Source organism: Electrona antarctica, assembly GCF_951216825.1.
Source record: "Electrona antarctica genome assembly, chromosome: 11".
NCBI lineage: Eukaryota > Metazoa > Chordata > Actinopteri > Myctophiformes > Myctophidae > Electrona > Electrona antarctica.
In genome coordinates, this window is record NC_136792.1 from 11,353,843 (window position 1) to 11,380,356 (window position 26,514).

At 45.2% G+C, this 26,514-nt stretch overlaps 2 protein-coding genes across 4 annotated transcripts in view; one reads left to right on the top strand and one right to left on the bottom strand.

Moving 5' to 3' along the window:
* Positions 1 to 1,640: 1,640 nt before the first annotated feature.
* The window catches only part of panx1a (pannexin 1a), a 46,988-nt gene continuing 22,114 nt past the window's right edge, over positions 1,641 to 26,514 (bottom strand). Inside the window, exons 1-8 of one of the 3 annotated variants that reach the window (XM_079514542.1) lie at positions 20,021 to 20,149; positions 17,435 to 17,647; positions 16,333 to 16,448; positions 13,444 to 13,634; positions 12,531 to 12,809; positions 11,241 to 11,463; positions 8,588 to 8,846; positions 1,641 to 5,360 (exon numbers count right to left, since the gene is read on the bottom strand). In XM_079514542.1, the coding sequence (XP_079370668.1) occupies positions 5,290 to 5,360; positions 8,588 to 8,846; positions 11,241 to 11,463; positions 12,531 to 12,809; positions 13,444 to 13,634; positions 16,333 to 16,448; positions 17,435 to 17,615 (1,320 nt within the window). In that variant the 5' untranslated portion in view covers positions 17,616 to 17,647; positions 20,021 to 20,149 and the 3' untranslated portion in view covers positions 1,641 to 5,289. Of the gene's footprint in view, positions 5,361 to 8,587; positions 8,847 to 11,240; positions 11,464 to 12,530; positions 12,810 to 13,443; positions 13,635 to 16,332; positions 16,449 to 17,434; positions 17,653 to 20,020; positions 20,150 to 26,514 lie in introns of those variants that run through there. The other 2 variants (XM_079514540.1, XM_079514541.1) reach the window with 2 other exon arrangements.
* Positions 22,460 to 24,421, top strand: LOC306931954 (sec1 family domain-containing protein 1-like; the record flags this gene model as incomplete). Its single annotated transcript, XM_079513661.1, has 1 exon — positions 22,460 to 24,421. One exon carries the CDS (start codon positions 22,460 to 22,462, stop codon positions 24,419 to 24,421), a length of 1,962 nt encoding a protein of 653 aa, XP_079369787.1.

Genomic DNA, 26,514 nt, shown 5'->3' on the forward strand with positions numbered 1-26,514 from the left:
GCATGTGTGCAACAGTGACAACTAATGTCTCTGTAATGCTTGTGTTGTACTATTACTATAAAAAATAAAATCACACCCGTGTGAACTGAGTGGTGTAAGGTTTTATATAGCATGATCAGCTGTGGTCTGACGTAATGTCTGACGTAATGAAATCACACAAAATATGTTAAGTAAAAAAAGCTATCATTTTTGATAAATGTATGTATCACACCCGGATGTGATTTCACAACTGGCTGTTTTTGCGCAGAGAAAATGACCACGGTTGCTACGGTCATCCAGTTCACCCGGGTGTGATTTAATTACGTCAGAAATTATTTTGAACATAGCAACCATGGTCATTTTTTTATGCACACAAAAGCCAGTTGTAGGAGTGGTTTACACCACTCAAAAATATATATCTAAAATAAAGGGATTTAAGATCATTAACTGTCTCAATGCCACATGACACCTTATGACGCCTCCCCCTTATAGCTGGGCTGCTGCCCGAGTCCAGTGCATTCTGCCAACTATATACATAAAAATCACACCTGTGTGAACTGAGTGGTGTAAGGTCTTATATAGACTGATCAGCTGTGGTCTGACGTAATGTCTGACGTAATGAAATCACACCCGTGTGAACTGGGTGACCATAGCAACCGTGCTCATTTTTTGGTACGAACAGACACGTAAACTAACAAAGCTGAAATCACACCCGGGTGAACTGGGTGACCATAGCAACCATTATCATTTTTGAGTGGTGTAAACCACTCCTACAACTGGCTTTGTTAGTTTACGTGTCTGTCTGTCTGTGCTCAAAAAATGAGCACGGTTGCTATGGTCACCCAGTTCGGGTGTGATTTCATTACGTCAGACATTACGTCAGACCACAGCTGATCAGTCTATATAAGACCTTACACCACTCAGTTCACACGGGTGTGATTTTTTTGGTAAGGACAGACACGTAAACTAACAAAGCCAGTTGTAGGAGTGGTTTACACCACTCAAAAAGAGAGACAGTGGGTATGACGCCTTCAGTCAAAATGTACTGTCCATAAAAGGTTGTCAATACAGGAATGAGCTCCCTCTCACACTGAGGGAGATCCCCACTTTCACAGCTTTTAAAGGACAATTGAAACAATGGTTAAAAAATAACCAGTCTTGTGATCATGTATGACGCTTAGTCCAAAATAGAGTAAACCTACCCTAATAATAGTTTAATCTTTTCTTATTTTATTTTTATTCTTACTAGTCTTATTACGTTTGAAATGTACTAGGTATTTGTATGCTATGTCCTGTATGTCAGTCCGGTTTGTATTGTTTGATGTTTGGGGACTGCAGATGGAAATTAGCATGTTTTGCTAAATCTGGTATATTTACACTGCATTTGTCATGTAATGTTCATCAATATACACTGTCCCGACTAAATAAACGAATAAAGTAAAGTAACTTCCGGTCCAGGACTTTGTAACTATTCGGCTCCCAATAGCCGCACGTAGCCACCATTGGACTGGCCCCGTGAAGTGTGGCAACTCTCTCCTCTAAACGGTGCTGGGTTAACCCAGCAGATAAAGATTCTAAAGGCAGAGTTCCTAGCTCTTACCTCACCGATGACGTCGCTGGTGGCTCTCCATCCAATACATTAAAAAAACTCAACTCAAAACTTATTTCAAATATTGTATTCAATGTGTGGAATATGACAATATCACAACACAAACACATCAAGCAGCCGTTTCTTACAAATATTCAGTTAGCCTTTTGCTTACAAATATTATACAAAAGTCAGTTTTGTTTGAGATGTTAATTTAAAAAAAAAGAAATGCACAAAAGGTGACCCCGCAATATTCAAGCATCAAATTAAAAATTCTATATATACACATGCAAGCATGAAAACCCTGGTTTCTCTCACACAGTTTACCAATGAAAACATAAAATAAACTAAAATAAATGAGTATAAAAGGCAGTCATCCTCTGTAACATTCCAGTATGTCTGTCACACACACACACACACACACACACACACACACACACACACACACACACACACACACACACACACACACACACACACACACACACACACACACACACACACACACACACACACACACACACACACACACACACACACACACACACACACACACACACACACACACACACACGGTCCCTGGAGTCTACAGCAGGTATCTGAAATGCATTGATATGTTACTTATCTCCCTGAGATTCCCAAAGTAAACATCGATGTACAACGTGAGAATGTAAGTAGTTGGTTTCACATGTAAAAGAATACATGCCTCGAGTGAAAAATCCACCAATACTGTAGGCAAATCGTACGTGACGAGTTAAAAAAAATCGCCTTGTGATTGGTTGTCGAGTGGGGTAGGGAGCACTGCTGTATTCATTTGGACCGCACGCCAAGTGGTTATGCCTTCATTTGGACCGCACGCCAAGTGGTTATGCCTAAGGGCCGATTCATACTCCTATTTTAGAGCCGAATAAAAGTCGGTTCGGCTCTGTAGAGCCTACAATGTGACGTCATTTGAGGTTCGGGGGGGGCGGGTACCGTCCTAAAGTCGGCTCTTCGGTGCTACTGAAAATTTCTGACGAGCCGAAATCATTTCGGCACTACAGCGCCGAAACAGCGGTAAAATATGAATAGAGTATGAATCGGCCCTAAGCTGTTGGAAATCTCATCCTACAATGCCATTACTTTTCGCTTTTCTGTACAGTTCCAATATTGGTGATTAACACCTTGGAGGCTATTTAATCCATTTCATCCATGTGCCCATCATTTATAGCGCACGGACCACTTTTACCGGCGCACCGGAAGCTGGTGTGCATGTCTGTGTAGCAGCTAACAATAGCCACACCACTCTAGAGTCGATCGACAACAACGGGAGGAAATTTTTCAGAATTCAGAATTAGACGGGATGATTTAGATCGGGAGTTATGATCGTTTTAAGATTTTCGTTTTCGTCAGCTAAACAGGCAGGGGAGATTTTCGATGACGTGTCACTTTTTGACACGTCATCGGATCGGGCAACAAGCGCTCCAAGGCTCTAGGTCTAGAGCGATGCGAACGGTTTTGTTATCATTAATCTCCGTCCTATTTATCAATCTCCGTGTTGGGCACTTGACCATGACCTTGAACTTGGACGGAGAACTCCGCCCTGGGCCTCCAAGGTGTTAACTGCGTAAAGTACCATGCGTTAACTGTTGTGTATTGTGCATTCCCCTTACCTTTTTGAAACGGTTTGAAATACGAATGACAAATGGCATAAAAATTACATTCTCACAAATAACTAGTAGTGCAACTTGACGTTAGTACCTATAAAACTCCTATTCTACACAACGTATTATTAGCTCATGCAGGTTTTTTTTTGTTTTTGGCTTGTTCAGTGAATCACATCACACCCAGCTTCGCTATAGCGGAGTCCAAATAAAATCATCCGACATCAACCAGTAGGTCAAGACCATACATGGGCAACTGGCGGCCCCGGGAGCCACATGTGGCCCCCACCTTCACTTAATGTGGCCCTCAGGTTAATGGTTCTGAGACGATATGGACCAACTGGGACTGACTGACGTTCCAAATACTGCTATTAATAGCAATATTCAAAATGTGTATTTGTTTCATTATACATAAAGTATAACTAAATGCATTTGAAATTAAATAAAATATTTGTCATGATTACAATTCAAAAATAGCAGGCTGTAAACCTCAGCAGTCTGCACATAACCACTAGATGGTGCTACAGCACTGATTGCGTTAACCGGCCATGTAAGTCCCCTAACCTCATATCAGTCTTAAAGGTAGTGTAGGCTCCAGTATGCAATCAGTAGTGGCGTCGCCGGGTTGGGGGCAAGTACCTCTGACACTGTCACTCTCAGGGACGTGCAGAGAGTGTTAGAGGGGCAGGGGCTGAAATCCCGTAAGAGGGACACTTTTGGACAAAAATAGCGAAAATAGCAGATCTACAAGCTCACAATGCGTCACGCTGCGACGCGTTGAGAGCTTGTAGAGCAGCTATTTTCGGGGGGCACACCAGCACTCTTTCTTTAGCTAGTGGAGATGCAGGTGTAACGACATGGATTTCTAAACAAAATGTGTTCAACGCAAAATACTGTGTTCGAGTTCAGGAGACTTCAGGGGGGGAAAAAGCAATTCTCCTGAATGCTGCCTTCCGGCATGGCATGGCATGGAAAGGACTGGCATTTTGCATTTATTTCACCATAGCAAACGCTGCATTCGTGGTCTGGAAAGGGCAGTTGTTTTACAGATGGGTAAAAGGGCAGGGCCCGGAGCCCCCTTTGATGTCTATGTGTGCACGTCCCTGCATAATACTAGCATCATGTCCAGGAGGTGTACTTGACCAAGAACCGGCCACATGGCTCATATAGTGTTGGACAACGACACTATATGATATATTCAGGAGAACAAATTAAAGCAGAAAAAACTATCCTCAGGCTCCATCACAAAAACATATTTAAAAGGATATTTTTAGGAAAAAGAAAAAAAAAAGAATATCTGAAATGCATTTAACATCGTATGACAAATTATTCGGTTTTTTTCCAGGAGATCTCCCCATGTGGGCTCTTCGCCCATTGACTGCCTGGTTTATTTCGCCCCCCTGTTCTCCCCTCGCCACGTCTAAGCTCTTATTTTAGGGGAAAGAATCAGAGATAAATGGACAGTCTCCCCATGTGGGCGATTTGCCATCGCATATCCAGCAATGATTATCGATTAGGCCCTAATTGATACGTTGATAATTGCTTAAGGACAATGGCCTAAATCCAGTGGTTTTCGACCCTTTTTCATGTTTCACATTTGTGTCTCGTGACCCCCTCCCCACCCCCAATACAAATTGGCCACTACAATAACCATAATAATCGTGAAAATACATCATAAATAAATACTGAAACCAGATATAATCATTACATGCATGTTATGCATGTACTATGTGTACTATGTAAACTCCTCATTTCTCTTTTCCAGCCAATCAGTTGCAAAAAAAAAAAAGATTAACCCCCCGGGTTGAGAACCCCTTTTTGAGAACCCCATTTTGTTTCATTTTACGCTCTCAAGAGCTAAAAGATCTAATAAGGGTCCATTTGGTTACCACCTCTCCATCATTTTAGCTGGGGACCACCTGGGAACCTCGTCGGGGACCACCACTGGTTGAGAACTGCTGGTCTAATTGATCCGTTAAATCACGTCCAATCGGTGCTCTGGTATCTGCCTCCCAACGCCTGGCCAGCAAGCCAATCAGATCACTTCTGCATCCAACGCCTGGCCAGCATAGTGTCCAATCACACCGTTCGCTGGCGGACCTCCCCTCCACCTGTGACGTCACTGTTGCCTGGCAACAGAGGAGACAATTCTGGTGGGGAAGGGGAGAAAGAAGAGGTTATACTTCACTGGGGTGTTAAGTCCGTAGGAAAGTTATCACACACAGTGGGATGGAGATAAAAAAGAAAGAAATAACATTTAGTTTGACCTTTGAGCCTTAAGCCATGTTGACCTAAGGACGATTCTACACATGTCTTCTAAAACATGACATGAGTTTTTCTGAAAAACATCATGTTTCCATGTCAGTGGTGCTCAAACTATTTCATTTCAAGGACCCCCAATATCATATGTATTTGGCTGCCGACCCCTATCTGAAAATATGTTGTTTCAGGGACCTCCCAGAAGCAAAGATTTGAGTTCAAAATGTTTGCTCTGAAAGAATATATATTCAAACATTTGCACTACATTTTCACGATTTTTCAAAAATAGCAGACCTACAAGCTCGTAGCGCAGCACTCGGTTCCGTGCTATGAGCTTGTAGATCTGCAATTTTTCAATAGTTAAAGCATAACATAATGCTTAAAACACCAAAAGGGGTTCCTGCCCCAAAATTGGTTAAGCCAAATTCCAATACCCACTCGCTCACTCACTCACACTCGTCACTCCAGCATTGCAAATTATGGTGAGTCCAATGGCAGCTCTTCTACATAAGACTTCTAAATTGGCGAAGAGCATAGCAAACAATGTCCTGGACCGGAAGTTGGCAGAATGCACTGGACTCGGGCAACAGCCCAGCTTTAATGATCTTAAATCCCTTTATTTTAGATCGTTTTTGAGTAATAGTACACCATACACATTACAAAGACTTTAGTCGTCACTGTATAATACTTTAAAACTGTTGTCATATTGCACACGTGCTGAAATTGCTGATATTTGCGCCGCCCTCTGTTGAAAACAATGTATTTCAAACTCAAGCTTGTCACTCTCCAGGCCGCATGAACTGCGCTCAGTTTTCTGCCCCCTCAATGTCGTAACTCTGTCTTACAATAATGGCTCTGGTCTGACCCATCCCCAAAAAGTGTGTCCTAACCCCTTATCCATAATTCATACATTATGAATAATAGGTACTATGGACCCGGCAGGCACGGAGGGACACTCTTGATTCTAGACAGGGCCTACGGAAGTCCACATGGGCAAAAGGCCAAACATGACAATAGGGAAAGGGGCCATCTTGTAGCGATAGAAGACTGTAATAGCAGCCTCCGATTACAAAATCACACCCGTGTGAAGTGAGGGGCGCTCTTATCGTCGCACATCATCCAAATCCTTTGTGTAGGACAAAAATAGCCGATTTGCTCGTCCACATTATGACATAAATTCTCCATTCATTATCAGTGGCATATAATGTTTGTGTTGGGACAATAATCTACACTATAGCTGAATATAGGAGGGGCTAGCTCCCCTCAGTAATGTTACGGCAGTCATCTCGACCAATAATGCAGCAGCATGGCCACGTTAACATGGTAAAACAGAGTACCACGTTTTTTTTCTTTGGGGGGGGGGGATAAACCATGGTTTAAATGGTATGTTATATTGTATTAACATACTCTACCATACAGATTGGACAAAATTTAATCTAGTCACATCTGGACAGACGTTTTAATTATTTGGCGCGCAAACTCTGACTCAAGGTTCAAGGTTCAAGATGTCTTTATTTTGTCTCCCAAGGGAGAAATTTGTCTTGGACCCCAAGGGCCCGCCCTGCAGCATACAGATACAATACAATACAGTACAATATACAATACAAGACAACAAAGGCACACAGTGACCCGTACAACATTAAAAAAACCACACACCAACATACCTAGTGCAAAAGAGGAAGAACATCACCTCATAACCTTCGACCCCTACCCTGTCTGCCCTCTGCAAAGACTCCGTTAAGGAGTGTGATTGACAGAGGGACAAAGGAATGCTTGTACCTCCTACCTGATGGCATTAGCCTATACTCAGGGTATAGTACATGGGAGGGGTCGGACACAATTTTCTTAACCTGTCCAATGGTGGCCTGCTCAAAGATGACCTGGGGGGTGATCGGAGGTGTAGACATACCCATGATCTTCCCTGCCATTTTGGCTAATCTAAGGATCTCAGATTTGTATTTTACAGTTAGGTTTCCAAACCAACTGGTGATACCATACCTTAGAATAGACTCTATACTAGCTCTATAGAAGATCAGCATTATGTTTCTACTTACACCAAAAAGTCTGAGCCTACGGAGAAAATGAAGGCGTTGGTGTACTTTTGCACACATACTTGTCACATGGGAGTGCCAGCTGATATCACAATCCATGTGCACTCCTAGATATTTATAGGAGGTGACCTAAAAGTGAACGCATATGGTGGCATTGGGAACTTCATAAATGCTAACTGCTGGCCAGCAATAAAATAATTAAGCATCAGAAGAATGACACATACTCAATCAAAGTTCCTATTATATTTATATGTTAACCCATTTAGACCCGAGACCAGATTCTACAGATGTCATGACAGTTTTCTAAAAACCTCATGTCACACTATTTCACGTCAAGGACCCCAAAGATTATATGTATTTATTTGGCCGCCGACCACCCCATGTAAAAATATGTTCCAGGGACCCCCCCAGAAGCAAAGATTATATGTATTTATTTGGCCGCCGAAATATGTTCCAGGGACCCCCCCAGAAGCAAAGATTAGAGTTAAAAACGTTAGTTCTGAAAGAATATATATATATTCAAAGATTTGCGCCACATTTTCATGATTTTTAAAAAATAGCAGATCTACAAGCTCGTATCTAGATCTGCTATTTTTTCAACAGCTAAAGTACAACATTAATAATGCTTGACCCTTTTGGTGTTTTAAGGATTATGTTATACTTTAGCTATTGAAAAATAGCAGATCTACAAGCTCATAGCGAGTGCCGGTCTGCTATTTTTGAAAAATCGTGAAAATATGCCTCAAATCGTTGAATATATATTCTTTCAGAGTGAACGTTTTTAACTCAAATCTTTGCTTGGGGGGGGGGGGGGGGGTTCCTGGAACAACATATTTTCAGATGGGGGTTGGCGGCCAAATACATATGATTTTTGGGGTCCTTGACATGAAACATTGAGCACCACTGATACAGAAACATTGAGCACCACTGATACAGAAACATAGGTAATTTCAGAAAGACTTTTCGATGTCAGGCCTAAATGGGTTAAAAACACCAAATGTTTATAGGGTCCTGAATGGGTTTAAGAAACATAATTGAAGCGTCCTTCTCCATACTCGGTTCCTCACCCCTCATCACCAAGGTGGTGTCCTTCAGAGACACTGGACCGTCGCTGCCAGCCTTCGTAGCTCCCGTGTGGCCGGCGGCGGTCGTGGTGGGGCTCCCGTTGGGGTCGGCAGCAGCTTTGACCTTGGACGACGACGCCAGCCATCGTTTCTTCTTCCCGTCCACCGTGTCCACCTTCACCTGGCAGAGATTCTGCAGAAGACCCATGAAGTCAAAGTCCTCTCCCGAACACTCGCCCTGTCTCCTCAGCAACTCCAGCACCTGTTTTGTTGTACAGAACACACACACACACACACACACACACACACACACACACACACACACACACACACACACACACACACACACACACACACACACACACACACACACACACACACACACACACACACACACACACACACACACACACACACACACACACACACACACACACACACTTTACTGGGACAATTGTTTCACTGGGACTACAAGGAATGTAAAGATGTTAAAATATGCTTGTATTTTTTGTTGTGTTTCTGTAGAGAACTCAATTATCACCTTAACTCTTTTTTTCCGTATATATACGGACGTTGGCGCCATACCCCAGGTCCGTATATATACACGTACCCCAACGTATACTCAGTCTATATAATGGTTGATGCCTACGGAAGCTTTTAACATTGGTCCGGTTCCTATAGCAACGCCCCACCGTTCCAACTATGGGATTGCAAATATAATCTCAGTGAAAACCAGTTGAAAGGAGGATTTTCAAACCGCCATAAATCCGACTCGCTGTCCTTGGTGGATTTTCTTTTGCCATCCAAAATTCGGATTTAATTTGTGCCTTTGTACCGCGACACTAACCTGACTCCGCCAGATGGGGCAGCAGAGAGTACACTGGGTTCCCCCCTCCTGCTCCCATCTGGGAACTCTCAGGCAGACTTGATGCCCGGCCACAAAACGGCCTGGCCTATCAGCAGCAGCTAGAAGCTAGAAGCTGCTGCTAGAAGTTGCTAGAAGCTGCTGCTGATTGGCCAGGCCGTCAGGTTACCGCGACACTCCCGCCATGTAAAAGCTTCTGACGAAAGGTAAAGAGTGTGTGCTTGTTCCAATGATACTAGAGTGTGTGTAGCGAGTGTGTGGGGGAGGTGGGGGGGAGGGGTAAACACCGTCTTTTAAAGTGAACCCGTATGCTGGCACTGGGAACTGGGGTTTATGCTAACAGCTAGCGGTAGAGATAGAGTTAATGTGAAATAGTCACTCTTGACACATTACATGACAAGAAACATAACCCGGGTGGGAATTAATTCCAACACATTCTGCAGCCTCTGTAGACATTTTTAAAGCACAGCTCAAGACCCACTTCTACGCTCTTGCTTTTAATCGATCTTTTAAATGTTTTGTTATTCATGTCCTCACTGTATTGCATTACTGCTATTATTTTTTTATGTTTATGCCTTGCTTTTCTTTTCTTTCTTTCTCCATTGCTCTGTAAAGCACGTTGAGCTGCATTTCATGTCATGAAAGGTGCTATACAAATAAAGTTGTATTATTATTATTCTTTTACCAGTGAATTTCCAAAACCCTGTCCAGAATATTGCAGTCTATTTATGAGCAGGCTACATTAAAATAGGCTCAAACAAATTGTCAGTGATGTTACCCATGTTTTAAATGGAGAGTTTGTAATTCTGCCCTCTGGGAGAAGGTACAAAGAACCGAAGTGGAAGTACATCAGGTTTAAAAAATCGTTTGTACCAGCGTCAACTAAAATGTTGAACGAGGCTCTGAAACAGCAGTGAACTGTAAGCGGTTAGATTATTCACACTATGGGCAGTATTATGCGTGTCTTAAGTACCAGGTCTTATGACTTAACTTAAGACCTGGAGGCGTGATCAATGCCATTTGGCTATTCTGAGTGGCCAAACAGCATTGACCACGCCTCCAGGTCTTAAGTTAGGTCATAAGACCTGGTACTTAAGACACGCATAATACTACCCTAAGTGTGCAGCACTTGTGTAATGTTGTGTCTCCCTCTGTTATGCATTTTGTTTGTCATTAATGTTTTGTGTGTGGCTGCAGCACGGGTGAAAGCCCAAGACAAATTTGAAATGTCCCTTGTGGACGATAAAGTTTACCTTGACTTGTAGGACTGTAGTTCGCATACCTTCATGTACTTGTAGGACTTGAGGAGTGTTGTTTTCGTCGACTACAACTAAGACGAAAAATGTTCGTCGACTACCTTTTTCCACTGACAAAAACTATTTTGAAACTAAATGAAAACTAAGCTATGATGACTAAAACAAAGACTAAATGTATTGACAATTTTGTCAACAGATTAAAAACTAGACTAAAATGTTACGAAGGGACTAGTGGACAAGAGATCCAGTATAAGTCATTTTACACTTGGTTGCATGCTGAAAATAGCAGATCTACAAGCTAAAATCAGTCATTACGACGGCATCAAGGCCCGCCAAAATACATTTTAGTCGACTAAATCAACCGTAGATTTAGTCGACGTAAATCTTATGACATTTAGTCGACTAAAACTAGACTAAAACTAAAACATCCCAGGTGACTAAAATGTGACTAAAACTAAATGAAAACTATTCAAGAGACTGACTAAAACCAAGATTTGCTGCCAAAAACAACACTGGACTTGGAGTTCACACATACCTTCATGTACTTGTAGGACTTGAGTTCGCTGAGGTTCTCGTGCAGGTAGAGAACGTACATGGCCAGGTCGTCCCACTGCCCCCCGGGGTGTGGCAGCACGTCCACCGTGGGCAGCATCTCGTACATCTTCAGGAAGTGGGTGTAGTCGTGGCAGAAGAGCGGGCGGAGGCTGGCGTAGATGACCACGGGCACCAGCGTGAGGTAGACCACCAGGTTGACCAGGCTGACCAACCAAAACACACACAATAGTTTAGGGCTAATTAATAGGATGGCGTAGATCAGTGGTTCTCAACCAGTGGTCCTTGAGGGGGTTTCCTGGTGGTCCCCAGCTAAATGATGGGAGAGTTGGTAACCAAATGGACCCATATAGACCTCTATTTTTTTTAACCCATTTAGACCTGAGGCTGAAAAAAAGTCTTCTAAATTTTCTGAAAAAAATATGTTTCTATGTCAGTGGTTTTCAAACTATTTCATGTCAAGGAGCCCCAGAATCATATTGTAATTGGCCGCCGACCTCCATCTGAAAATATGTTGTTCCCAGAAGCAAATATTTAAATAAAAAATGTTCGCTCTGAAAGAATACATATTCAAAGATGTGCGCCACATTTTCACGATTCAAAAAATTGCAGATCTACAAGCTCGTAGCGCGGCACTCGGTGCCGCTATGAGCTTGTAGATCTGCTATTTTTCAATAGCTAAAGTATACAATAATGCTTAAAACACCAAAAGGGGTTCCCGCTACATATATGCGGGGAAGACCCCCAGACACCAGGCAAAAATGTCCAGTTTAGAAACACCTGCAAATGTGGGTTTTAGAACGGTGGTTCTCAAACCGTTTCATGTCAAGGACCCCCTAATTGACATTTTTCAGCCTGGGGACCCCCGTTTGTACGGTTTTCAACCATTTTCATTTCAAGGACCCCCCCCAGTTTGACATGCATTAAGCTACTATTTCTATCTCTGGGACCCCCAATTTATATTGTAAACTCAATGTTAAAGCTGCTATAAGCATATAATGTGAAAGTTTTAATGACCTTTTTTTTTCAGACAGCCAGCAATGGGTAGAACGCTCCCAAAACATTTGTCTCTGTGACACATCACACAATCTGCATTCAAAGATTTTCCTAGAAGCTTTCTCATTGGTCGATTTGCCTGTCTACCTCCCGATTGGTTCGTCATTGAGACCAGGTTTTGGTCTCAATGACGAACAAAATGGACGCCTGGGGGTCCCCAGACCCCAGTTTGAGAACCACTGTCTTTAGAAGACATTTTGCAGTATATAATAAATACCTGAGCAGCGAGAAGACCCCGACGGCGATCAGCTTGCACTGGACCTTGTCGGGGACGGTGGAGTCGTTGACCAGCAGGCCGGTGCGCAGCGAGCAGCCGAACTCGTCCGTGAGCGAGGCCAGCTGCAGGTAGTAGCCCAGGTAGACGCAGGCGCACAGCAGCGTCAGCAGGGTCAGCCCGCGGCACAGCAGGTACTGCACCAGCAGCGTCCGCGAGAAGCGCTTGGTCTTCAGGTAGTTCTCCATCAGCGGGTAGATGAAGCAGCCGTCCATAGGGTCGCTGTGGGGGGGCAGGAGAGGAGGGCAGGAGGGGAGGGGAGGAGAGAAGGAGAGGAGAGGAGACGAGGGCAGGAGGGGAGGGGAGGAGGGCAGGAGGGGAGGGGAGGAGACGAGGGCAGGAGGGGAGGGGAGGAGGGCAGGAGGGGAGGAGAGCAGGAGAGGAGGGCAGGGCAGGAGAGGAGAGGAGGGGAGGGGAGGAGAGCAGGAGAGGAGAGGAGGGCAGGAGAGGAGGGCAGGAGACATGGAACATTGAACGAAAGTTCTGGTCATATTTTTGTCTTATACATGACCTTACAATACAATGTTGTTTTGACCCGACACCAGATTCTACAAATGTCTTCTAAATCATGACAGTTTTATGAAAAACCCCTGTGTTTCTGTGTCAGTGGTTCTCAAATTATTTCATGTCAAGGACCCCGAAAATTATATGTATTTGGCCGCCGATGCCCATCTGAATATATGTTGTTCCAGGGAGCAGCAAAGATTTGAGTTACAAAACGTTCGCTGCGAAATAATATATATTCAAAGATTAGCGATTTTGTGCCACATTTTCACGGGTTTTTCAAAAATAGCAGATCTACAAGCTCATAGCAAAGGACAGAGTGCCACGCACGTTTGGCCAGGTGATTCCTTACCTGTCTAACGAGGCATTAGAGGTGGACGTGGCCATGCGCTTGGCCAGGTCCACGGCCCGGTTGTAGCAGCAGTCCAGCTGCTCCATGATGAAGCCCAGGTCTGACTGCAGGATGGGAGCGGTGGAGAACCGCCAGAACAGACACGGCCCGTACATCATGACGGCCACCAGCAGGAGGATGTAGGGGAAGAACTGAGAGGAGGAGAGGAGAGGAGAGGAGAGGAGAGGAGAGGAGAGGAGAGGAGAGGAGAGGAGAGGAGAGGAGAGGGGCAGACTGGGATTAGAGGTGCTTCAGTCAGGTTTTTGTGGGGACCGATCATCACAGATTGTTTTCTTTCTCACAATCGGCCGATACCAATCTTGGGGAAAATTATTATATGTCAAGACCCAACATCAAAAATGTTCCCTTGTGTGTGGCGTAGGGCTGACCCAAAAAAATCGATTAATCGACGATCGATCGATATGCACGGGAATCGATCTTGAAATAAAAAATCGAATAGTCATTAAAAAAAAAAGCGGCTGCTTTTGGTCCGCGAGCCGGCCCCATTTGGTCCGCGAGCCATACTGGCGCCTCGCAGACCTCGCAACGCCTCCTCCCCTCTCCCCCCTCACTCCTCCTCACTCCCACCCTGCCACTACAACCCCTTCGGATTCGGAACGCATCTTCTCCAAAGCGGGATTTATTGTCTCTTTTCTGCACTAATATAAGTACGGTAACTAACTATAATATTGCACTCTCAGAGACAGAGACGCTTTTTAGGTTGTGCGAACGGCCTCACGGAGTTGCGCCTGCGAGTTGAAATGGAACGGCTTTACGTGTCTCTCTCTCTCTCTCTCTCTCTCTCTCAAAGCAATTCTCTCTCTCTCTCTCTCTCTCTCTCTCTCTCTAAGCAATTCTCTCGCTCTCTCTCTCTCTCAAAGCAATTCTCTCTCTCTCTCTCTCTCTCTCTCTCTCACTCTCTCTCTCTCTCTCAAAGCAATTCTCTCTTTCTCTCTCTCTCTCTCTCTCTCATATTTCCATTTTGCATCAATATTATACTGCCATGTCTTAATACAGTGTTGCTTTTTACAAATAAACGAAGCAAATTAAGAAGGTTGATCACAAAGTTAGTGTGCTTCTTTGATGGGAATGTGACGCGATTAAGAACAGCTGTCTGGGTGCTGTGCGAACAGTGAATCATTATATAGTTTCTTACCTTGTGGCTCGTGCTGGTTTGAAGAAAGAAGAATTATAGGCATAATCCAATTATAATCCAAGGTTTGTTTGTCTGGAGGATGGAGATCCAACACTATGTAATATTATTAAAGTAGGCTAAGTAAACTTTAAGAAGAGCTGGTCAGTGAGAGGCTGCTCCGCTCTGCTAATTGATCTGACCTATATTTGCGCAACTGACTGGCATTTGGTAGCCTAGTAATTATACTTATTTGGCAGCACCTGCAATTCAGTAACCTACAGGCCTACACATTTCAAAAGGCTTTCATATGCTATTAATCTTTTTTCTAATAAGGTTTGTCCTTATAGATAGAAATGTGATCATTTTTGTATAGTTTTGGATATTAATGAATTAATTATTAAAGCACAGGGCCTTGCATTTCTCCCAGGCAGCTCTGATTGCGTGCGCCTCGCAGCAAGCACTCGTCATAAAGCCTCGATTAAATGACGCTTTATTTCAGTTAATTTTACGGCAAGATAATGAAAATGCCTTTTCTTTACACTTGCGTGTGCTGTTTCCACGAAGCCTCTGAGTTTATTTCAGTTATAAATGCAAAATGCCGCGTCGTGTGCTGCTGTGCTGCTTTGGATTATATCTTTTTTATTTGAGAGGTAATGCCTGTGTCAGGTAGTTTTATTTAATGTTGACTTGTTACGGTCGGATGTTTTATTGTAAGCCTAATTATTTGTGCGTCACTGCTTTCATGAAGGCTGCTACAATTGGGCGGATTGGGTGAAAGCAACAATTGTTGCTTATTGTTAAATAAAATAATTGAGACCAATCCAAGCATGCGTTTATCTCTGCTATATCGTTGTTTTATTTATTTTAAGCCTAAAACACCGGGGCTCCACCGGGCACGTCAGCGTCGCGTCTCCGTCACCGTCAGGGAATGTTCCCTTTTTAATCAATGAAGGGTGGCTCCACTGCCCGCGTTGCGTGACATTAGCGTGCAGTAAAATTGAACCGGTGAGTTTTTTGACGCACGCGACGGAGAGGCAACACGTCCGGTGGAGCCCTGGCGTAATTCATTGTGCGTCACTGCTCGCCTCGCACCCCCCCCCCCCCCCCCCCCCCCCGTCGGATGACGAAGCGTCGACGATCGATCGTGATTCGTTTCGAAGCGTCGATCATCAAAAGCGTGATCGAAGGTCAGCCCTAGTGTGGCGAGGAAGGGCAGAATGTTTAGGCCTTGTCACAAACATCAGCAAAACGATATTATACTATAACAAAACACTTTGTAGATAGAAAAGAGGATAATTCAAGCTTTTCGTACAACTGCGATGTTGGCGAGTTTGCCGTCGTTATAATACCTCACCTTCATACCTTGCTGGCAAGATGGCCTGCATATGGTCTGCATATGGTCAATGGCAAAAAAGAGGACAGAGGCAGGGTGTGAGTGTGTAGTGTAGTACCTTATGCAGCCACAGGGGTAGGGTGTGGGTGTGTAGTGTAGTACCTTATGCAGCCACAGGGGCAGGGTGTGAGTGTGTAGTGTAGTACCTTATGCAGCCACAGGGGCAGGGTGTGAGTGTGTAGTGTAGTACCTTATGCAGCCACAGGGGCAGGGTGTGAGTGTGTAGTGTAGTACCTTATGCAGCCACAGGGGCAGGGTGTGAGTGTGTAGTGTAGTACCTTATGCAGCCACAGGGGCAGGGTGTGAGTGTGTAGTGTAGTACCTTATGCAGCCACAGGGGCAGGGTGTGAGTGTGTACTGCTGCCCAACAGTACGAGTCGACATAAGCGCCCTGCTTCCAGGAGAAGTTTGACGGGGCGAAGCAGCTGATCTGTGTACCTAGAGCAGCACAAAGACAATGATTAGACCTGAGAACGATTCTACAAATGCCTTCTAAATTCTGACAGTTTTCTGAAAAACCCATCGTTTCTATGTCAGTGGTTCTCAAACATTTTCATGTCAAGTACCCTCAAAAATATATGTAGTTGGTTGCCGACCCTCATCTGAAAATATGTTGTTCCAGAGCCCCCCCCCCCTCCAACTCACCCACAGACACCTCCAACTCACCCACAGACACCCACCCACTGACAGACACCTCCAACTCACCCAGACACCCACCCACCCACAGACACCTCCAACTCACCCACAGACACCCACCCACTCAGACACCTCCAACTCACCCACAGACACCTCCAACTCACCCAGACACCCACCCACCCACAGACACCTCCAACTCACCCACAGACACCCACCCACTCACAGACACCTCCAACTCACCCACAGACACCTCCAACTCACCCACAGACACCCACCCACCCACAGACACCTCCAACTCACCCACAGACACCTCCAACTCACCCACAGACACCCACCCACCCACAGACACCTCCAAATCACCCACAGACACCTCCAACTCACCCACAGACACCTCCAACTCACCCACAGACACCTCCAACTCACCCACAGACACCCACCCACTCACAGACACCTCCAACTCACCCACAGACACCTCCAACTCACCCACAGACACCCACCCACAGACACCTCCAACTCACCCACAGACACCTCCAACTGACCCACAGACACCTCCAACTCACCCACAGACACCTCCAACTCACCCACAGACTCACACCCACAGACACCTCCAACTCACCCACAGACACCTCCAACTCACCCACAGACACCTCCAACTCACCCACAGACACCCACCCACAGACACCTCCAACTCACCCACAGACACCTCCAACTCACCCACAGACACCCACCCACCCACAAACACCTCCAACTCACCCACAGACACCCACCCACAGACACCTCCAACTCACCCACAGACACCTCCTGAGCGAAGGCCAGAGAGATGAGGAGCAGAGGAAGGCCCACAGCCACGCACGTCACCATCATGTCCACGGCCAGCTCCGTGCGCACGTTCCTGTAGCGCTTCTGGTTGGGCTCCTTCAGCAGGAAGTCGCTGAACACGTACTCCGTGGCCACGTGGGCGATAGCCATCTCTGAGAGAAAGATGTGAGCCTGCTGCTGAACTGGGCTGGGAGGGAAACGCAAGACAACAGTTACAGTTTACTTTCATGTAACATTATGGTCCCTATTTTCGTCAGTGCCTTTACCCTTATCCCTAAACTTCGTTGCCTTTTTTACTATTTTGAAAGACATTTTTGAATAGTTCAACTAGCCAATCTACATTGACACTTTGTGAGCTTGTAGACTGGCCATTTTAACTATTCAAAAATGTTTTGCAAAATAGTAAAAAAAAAAGGCAAAGAAGTTTAGGGATAAGGGGTTTAGCGGTGACGAAAATGGAGCCCGTAGTGTGTTTGGTAAAACAGTCTTCTTTGTTAGAGCCTCCCATCACTGGAACAGTCTCCCTACAGAAGTAAGAGAGACCTCCAACTATTTGACCTTCAAATTTAACCTTAAGAGGTAGCTTAAAACAAACCAAATCTGTAATCACGAGTAACTTTTATTATTACTAGCTTCCTTTGTCACTTTTCACTGTAATTGTTCTGCCCCCTGTTTACTTGTTTTTGTATTGTATGTTTTTGTACCCTTGTACCACTTTTAAGAGCCCACAGATGAAAACTAGCTCATGGCTAACTCTGGCCCGTTTACATGGATTTGAAAAATGACGTGTTGAGTCTGTTGACTAATGTGCATTGTCCCTGTTAAATAAATGAATAAATACAATTACAAACTGTTAAAATTAACCCTGGCTGATAAAAATACTTATATGCCTTAATTAAAATACAATTGTATGCCTTTTAATTTTACCATTTTCAATCAAATCAATCAATCAATCGCTCCTCTATGTGCTATGGCTATGCTACTGTGTGGTCATCCTGATGACAGGCAGACGGCCCCATCTGCACGACGACTAGAAGCTATAATTTTGCACTCAACTCTAAATGTGCATATTGTGTAACAACACATTAATTGAACGCATGCATATATATGTATACATAAATATACCTACATTGATCCATCCAACATTCTCGCTAAAATAAATCATATATTATATGTTATACCACGTCAAACGTGTATCATAATTATGTACAAAGGTTAGAAATAAGTAAACAAAATGAAACAGATTTCCACTAATTAGTCATATTGATTGATTGAAATATGTAATTAACAGTAGAATGGCCAGGTAGCCAACAGTTGAGTTCAAATGAAAGCACAAGTCAATACAGAAACTGATAGAACCAGAAAAAGCACAAAGACTTAATGTTTACATCATCAGCGTCCTCCATTTTCAATTCATCAGAAGTTAGAAATTTTAAAAATGTACAAATATACACTTCTATGAAGAAGAAAGGAAATCATCACAGTCATAGTAAAAGTCATAGTGTACCATTATACTATACATCCAGTTTATTTTCCTACCTGTGGCATAAATAAGACTTCTGTATCTGATCTTATACACAGAATAAAAACACTGGCTTACTTTGCCTGCCCTGGCTTTATGTATATTTATATATGTCTGTCTGCCTGCATGAACACGCCCAAACATACACAACAACACTACAGGTCTGGTCTTGCTCATTTTTATTTTTAGAAAGAAGAACGACATTTCTGTAAAGACAGACAGAGTAGACATAGGCAGGCAGACAGACAGACTATACCAACCCTAATAATAAAGTTAACAGAGGGGTTACACTTTTCCTCAGGGGGTGTGAGTGGGGGTGTTTCGTTTCAGACAGATGCCGTTCGCAACCAGTGGTCCGGGGACCACCAGTGGGGCCTTGAGGGGGTTGGTAAACAAATGGACTCTTAATGTAAAATGAAACCACGTACGGGTCAATTTGGTTTCATTTATGATTCTACACTCTCAAGAGTTAATTTATTGTTAAACATCATGCATTACTTAATTTAAAAGAAGTCTACACAATTTAGAGAATGAAGAATAATTACTTTGATCAACGTATAGTTGATTCAAAGTAGTATTGCCTAATATCTGTCTTATGGTACCAACATCAATACAGCATATATGTTGGACAAAATCTTATCCAACGACAACATATTATTTTAGTTTTGGGTCTGAGAGTCTAAATGTCATCAAATGGTGGTCCCGTGGCTCAAATGCTTTTTGATTGATTGATTAACAGTTTGCAGAATTACAGTACATTTCAAGCACAAACTCAATACAAAGACTTGTTAACTGTGAGTGGACGACCCTTAAGCATTACACTTGTTTACAAGAGGGTCCACCTTCTTGTTCAATTCATCAAAACATTTTAGAGACGTACAAATAGACACTTCTATAGCTGAATAAATAATGGACCACCTTGATGTGTAAAAGGATTGAAAACCACTGATATGAGAAATCACATTCACAGTTTCTGTTGGTTGTGATTTAAACAACAACAAAGACAATGTGTGTTTTCTCATTGTTTTTAAACTTACCTCTGCTAAACTGCTGCTGCTTCTCACGAACACATCACTCTCATAATGAAGACTGTTCGGTTTGTCGAACTAATTACTATCAGAGACTCAAGAAAATAAACACGGAAAATAAAAACGTTCCATGGTCGGAAATCAAAATAATAAAAACTTCCAACTCAAGTTAAACTGGAACTTCTTCCGGGGTAGGTAGGGTCATAGTAATCTATTAAGAGAGTAGCGACACTTTGTGTTGACTCCCCATTGTAACAATGGAATGCGGAAGTGCTCATTCTATCTCAATGGGATAGTTCCAAAGTTTGGAACTACAGCTCATAGTTGCGGCGAGATCAAAGCGTGTCGCCACTCTCTTACTAGATTACTCTGGGTAGGATCTCCTTCTTCTATAGGGTTTAATGGCAGTTGGCAAACCATTTAAGGTGCATTACCGCCACCCACTGGAGTGGAGTGTTAAACTCCAAAAGTATGCAGTACAAAATCAACCTAATTTTTTTAAATAGGTGGACTCATAGCTGGGATTCAAAATAATGATAATCCCATTCAAAGGACATTGTCGACCGCTCAGTTTGTGATATTATGCCTCCTTGGAGTCCTATAGCTCCTACTCTTCCGGTGACTTTGATGACTTCTTCCTCCTTTCTCCTCTGTGAATTGTTAGTGTAGAATATAGACTATTAACATTATATGCTTAGGCCTACTAGTAGATCAGTTATTTCTGGCATTGGCAAGCGACACAACAGCAGGAGCAGGGCAGGGAAATTAAACCTTGATGATTATAAACCCAAAATCCATTTGTTGCGTGATTACGTGATTACGTCACGTCCCGTGAAAATTTTTAAAAAAAAGTCCATATATGGGCATTCCAAGACGATGCGTCAATGTCCTAATACAATCCCTGTTTATACCCATATATGGAGATCCCTGATGTCATCAATATTAAAGGGTAAGACCACTTTTTTAGAGGTTTGGGTTGTTTTCTTACCTTATTATGGTCAAACTAGTCCAGTCCAGGAGTTATTTCGCTCCATAGTGCAGTTTTACAGAAAATAGCGTTATAAAAATACCAGCCCATTGACTTACATTGTACACTGAAACAGCTCTCAAAATCACTCTTTTAGTTCGTAAACAAACACAAACAAAGTTGTTTCAGACAATATAGAGCAACACCAAAACTCATGTGGTTTTATTTCTTCATAAAAATGGTAACTTCCTGTTGATTTTACTATATGAAGATCTGGATCCGGATCCATGGATCCAGTCCGGGTTTTCTTCTGAATAAAAATGGACAAATCAACAGGAAGTTAACATTTTTATGAAAAAATAAAACCACATGAGTTTTGGTGTTGCTCTATATTGTCTGAAACAACTTTGTTTGTGTTTGTTTACGAACTAAAAGAGTGATTTTGAGAGCTGTTTCAGTGTACAATGTAAGTCAATGGGCTGGTATTTTTATAACGCTATTTTCTGTAAAACTGCACTATGGAGCGAAATAACTCCTGGACTGGACTAGTTTGACCATAATAAGGTAAGAAAACAACCCAAACCTCTAAAAAAGTGGTCTTACCCTTTAACCCATATATGGGAATGTCAATATATGACCATATTGTGACAGTCTCATCATGATAACCAGTGTGGTTGTCACACTTGCAAAAGTTGCAAATGGACCAAGTTGGTACAACACATGGATCTCCATATGTGGAGCTGACTATCATCACCTGGATCATATGAAAATCACGACACTGACCTCATCAAACCCAGGATAGCCATACATGATTTGACATACTAGATCTGCATATGGAGCCGGCCAGCAACTCTATCTGACCTTGCACTGACATCAGATATACCGTAGTTTAAGTCCGGCTTCTTAATGTGCCGTATTAAGAAGCTCTGTTATTTCAGTGCGACCTCGCCCTGTCTTACTGGAGGTGACAAAGTGGTGCTATTGAGCACCACACTGTGCACAGCTGCATGATGGGAAGCTGAGTTCTTAACAGCCATTACGTGATTTCGGGTGTGACAGTACAGTGGGGACCCCCTGGGGACCCCCACCCGGTAACTCTGTCATTTCTCGACTGTTTCGGACCCGGGGCGGCTCGCCTGGAACTGGGCCGGCCCCCTGGCCGCGTTCCTGGGGGTCTGGATGTTCCGGGACTGCCACACGGAGTTGCAACCACTGCAGTTCACATGGGTGTGATTTTTACCTCTATGCTAGCACCCCTCAAAAGGAGAACAGCAGTCGTTAAGAAGCAGAACCTGTTTTGACCTGAAAGCACCTGCGCAAATGGGCCTCAGTAGGCTTGCATGGAAACACGTATGGCTGTGCCGGTGAGTGGTTGCGTCGGACAACAACCCCTTTATAACACCGCGCGATGGTCGCACGTGAACAAAAACTCTGACGTTCGGGGGCCTGAGTTTTAGAGGAACGATATCGGAGAGAAATGGCTTCTCCGTCCCTACGGGAGAAGCAGACGGCCGCCCTCAGGCGCATGCTGAACTTCAACTCACCTCCTCCGAGGACCTCACTGGCCGAGCCCGCGTGGAAGGTGCTGGTCTACGACCGCTTCGGACAGGACATCATCTCGCCCCTGATGTCCGTCCGGGAGCTCCGGGACGCGGGCGTCACGCTACACCTCCCGCTCCACTCGGACAAGGAGCCCATCGGCGACGTCCCGGCCGTCTACTTCGTCATGCCCACGGAGGAGAACGTGCGGAGGATCTGCGGGGACGTGCGCGAGGGGCTGTACGCGTGCTACCACCTCAACTTCATCTCGGCCGTCAGCCGCGGCAAGCTGGAGGACATCGCCGGAGCCGCCGTGGCCGCGAACGCCGTGGACCGGATCGCCAAGGTGTACGACCAGTACCTGAACTTCGTCGCTCTGGAGGACGACATGTTCGTCCTCGCTCCGCAGAGCAGGGAGCTCGTGTCGTACCGCGCCATCAACAGGACGGACCTGGAGGACGGCGAGATGGAGACGGCCGTCGAGGCGATAGCGGACACCATCGTGGACGGTCTGTTCTGCTTCTTCGTTACCCTGGGTGCCGTCCCCGTCATCCGCTGCCCCCGCGGGAACGCAGCGGAGATGGTGGCCACGAAGCTCGACAAGAAGCTGCGTGAGAACCTCCGTGACGCCAGGAACCGGCTGTTCACGGGAGGAGGAGACTGCGGCGGGACGACGGCGGCCGGCGGCAGCGCCGTCCCGGGACAGTTCAGCTTCCACAGACCCCTGCTCGTCCTGGCCGACAGGAACCTGGATTTGGCCACGCCCCTCCACCACACCTGGACCTATCAGGCGATGATCCACGACGTGCTGGACGTCCATCTGAACAGGGTGACCATAGAGACGGAGGAGGAGGGGGAGGGGTTAGAGGGGGACAGACCGAAGACAAACAACAACAAAAAGAAGAGCAGGAAGACGTTTGAGCTCTGCGCGGCGACGGACAAGATCTGGCAGAATCACAGAGGGAGTCCGTTTCCCGAGTTGGCCGAGTCGGTGCAGACGGAGCTGGAGTCGTTCAGGGCGCAGGGCGACAAAGTCAAAAGACTCAAGAGCGCCATGGGTCTGGAGGAGGGGGGCGAGGGGAGCGAGGGAGGTGACGGTGGAGTCATGGCGTCCTCCGACAGCACGGCAGTACTCACCTCCGCCATGGGCTCCCTCCCAGAACTCCTGGAGAAGAAGCGACTCATCGAGCTCCACACCAACGTGTCCACGGCGCTGTACGACCACGTCAGGAGGCGCAAGCTGGACGTGTACTTTGAGTACGAGGAGAAGCTGATGAGCAGGTCCGCATTGGACAGACCGCTGCTGCACGTCATCGCCGACCCGGACGCCGGGACGCCCGAGGACAAGATGAGGCTTTTCCTCATCTACTACATCACGTCCTCCTCCTCCGAGTCCGACCTGGAGGAGTACGAGAAGGCGCTGCGGGACGCGGGCTGCGACCTCTCGCCTCTCCACTACGTCAGACGGTGGAAGGCCTTCGAAAAGGACGAGACACGCGGCGGAGTCAACAAACCCATGGGGCTGTTTTCCAGGGTGATGAACTCGGGCTCGCAGCTCGTGATGGAGGGCGTACGGAACCTGGTCCTCGGGCAGCAGAACCTGCCGCTCACGCGAACCCTGGACAGCCTGATGGAGATGAAGTCGCATCCCGACACCGACGACTACCGCTACTTTGACCCCAAGATGCTGAGAGACAGCGAGAGCTCCGCCGTCCCCAGGTACAAGGGTCCGTTTCAGGAGGCCGTCGTGTTCGTCGTCGGAGGAGGAAGCTACGTGGAGTACCAGAACCTGGTGGACTACGCAGAGTCCAAACAGGGTAAGAAGGTGCTGTACGGCTGCAGTGAACTGTTCAATGCGGCCGAGTTCCTCAAACAGCTGTCGCAGCTCGGCCAAAAGTAAAGGAATACCGGAGAACTCGCCGGTTTCCCAACTCGCCGTGGAGAGAAACAATTAAGTTTCAATGTCATTAAGTTTCATCGTTACGCTAACATGCTGTCTTCATCAGTATAGTAGGCCTATATGTCAAACCCACAGATGTTATAGTTCATTTCCAAAGTGATCAAATTAATTTGTGCAATTAAATGGTTAGCTGGATAATGATAAAAAGGTGAGTATGTTAATACCAATGATATTTCAGGATATTGTTTACTAATTAATTACATTGTTTCGGTACTTTGGTGTTTAAACTTTAGCATTCCTACACTTCTCTAGTGTATCTAGTGTAAACTCTAAACACCTATCCTCTCTCTCTCCCACTTAGACACTCCCACTTGGACACTTTCCAGCCGGGCTCATTCATTCCAATGTAAATATCATGGATTTTACACATTAAATACTGGTTCATTTTTGGAACCAGACCTTCAAAATCTCTCCCAAATCCGTCAACAAGGTCTGCCATATGCACTGGAAAAATATGTGCATGGCATTTATTTTTTTGCTTTATCATATAGGAAAAGTATTGGTGGAGAGGTTTGTCTAACCCATGTTATGCTTGCTGTGATTGGACCATAGCAGTTTGGGGAGGGGCTTAGCTATAGGTCAATTCGGAAACGTCGGCTATGATACCATGACGTGAGGTCAGGATATTGCCGCATTTTGTGAGAAAACAAACAAACATGTGAGAAAACAAACATGAGAGGGGCTAGCCCACCTCAAAAGCGACTGCACGGTTTGGCCTGGAGTGCAGACAGATAACTCAAAATAGTGGGTGATCTAAAGGTCAGAGGTCAAAAGTCGGAACACGAAAGTTGTTCGGCATGACGAGACGCATATGTTGGAGCCATTATGATGGTGGTGTATTATGTATTATCTTGGCAATTTTATTTTTGAGGGGCGCTAGCCGCTAGCCCCTTCTATATTCAGCTATTAGTGTAGATGTCCGTCCTGCAAAACATTAAATTCCCATTGACAATGAATCGACAATTTTACGTCGGCTTAGTGTCTATTTTTGTCCTACACACACATTAAAGTTCCCATTGACAATGAATGGAGAATTGTATGTCATAGTGTCTGAGCAAATAGACATAGTGTCTATATTTTACGTCATGATGATGTAAGAGAGGGTGTGTGGCAGGCTTTAGATGACAGCGCTGGGTGTGTATTTAGAGGGTGACTTCAGGTGCACTAATCAGGTCAGACAGGACACTAGGGAATGGTGGGAGCACACCGCTAATTACCAGCAGCCAGAACAGAGACAGACAAAACCAGTTAAGACACATGCGTGGCCGGTTAAGACACAACATGCGTGGCCGGTTAAGACACAACATGCGTGGCCGGTTAAGACACAACATGCGTGGCCGGTTAAGACACAACATGCGTGGCCGGTTAAGACACAACATGCGTGGCCGGTTAAGACACAACATGCGTGGCCGGTTAAGACACAACATGCATGGCCGGTTAAGACACAACATGCGTGGCCGGTTAAGACACAACATGCGTGGCCGGTTAAGACACAACATGCGTGGCCGGTTAAGACACAACATGCGTGGCCGGTTAAGACACAACATGCATGGCCGGTTAAGACAACATGCGTGGCCGGTTAAGACAACATGCATGGCCGGTTAAGACACAACATGCATGGCCGGTTAAGACAACATGCGTGGCCGGTTAAGACAACATGCATGGCCGGTTAAGACAACATGCGTGGCCGGTTAAGACAACATGCATGGCCGGTTAAGACACAACATGCATGGCCGGTTAAGACACATGCGTGGCCGGTTAAGACAACATGCATGGCCGGTTAAGACACAACATGCATGGCCGGTTAAGACAACATGCATGGCCGGTTAAGACACAACATGCATGGCCGGTTAAGACATGTGTGGCCGGTTAAGACAACATGCATGGCCGGTTAAGACACAACATGCATGGCCGGTTAAGACTCAACATGCATGGCCGGTTAAGACACAACATGCGTGGCCGGGTTGCCGGTTAAGACACATGCGTGGCCGGTTAAGACACATGTGTGGCCGGTTAAGACACATGCGTGACCA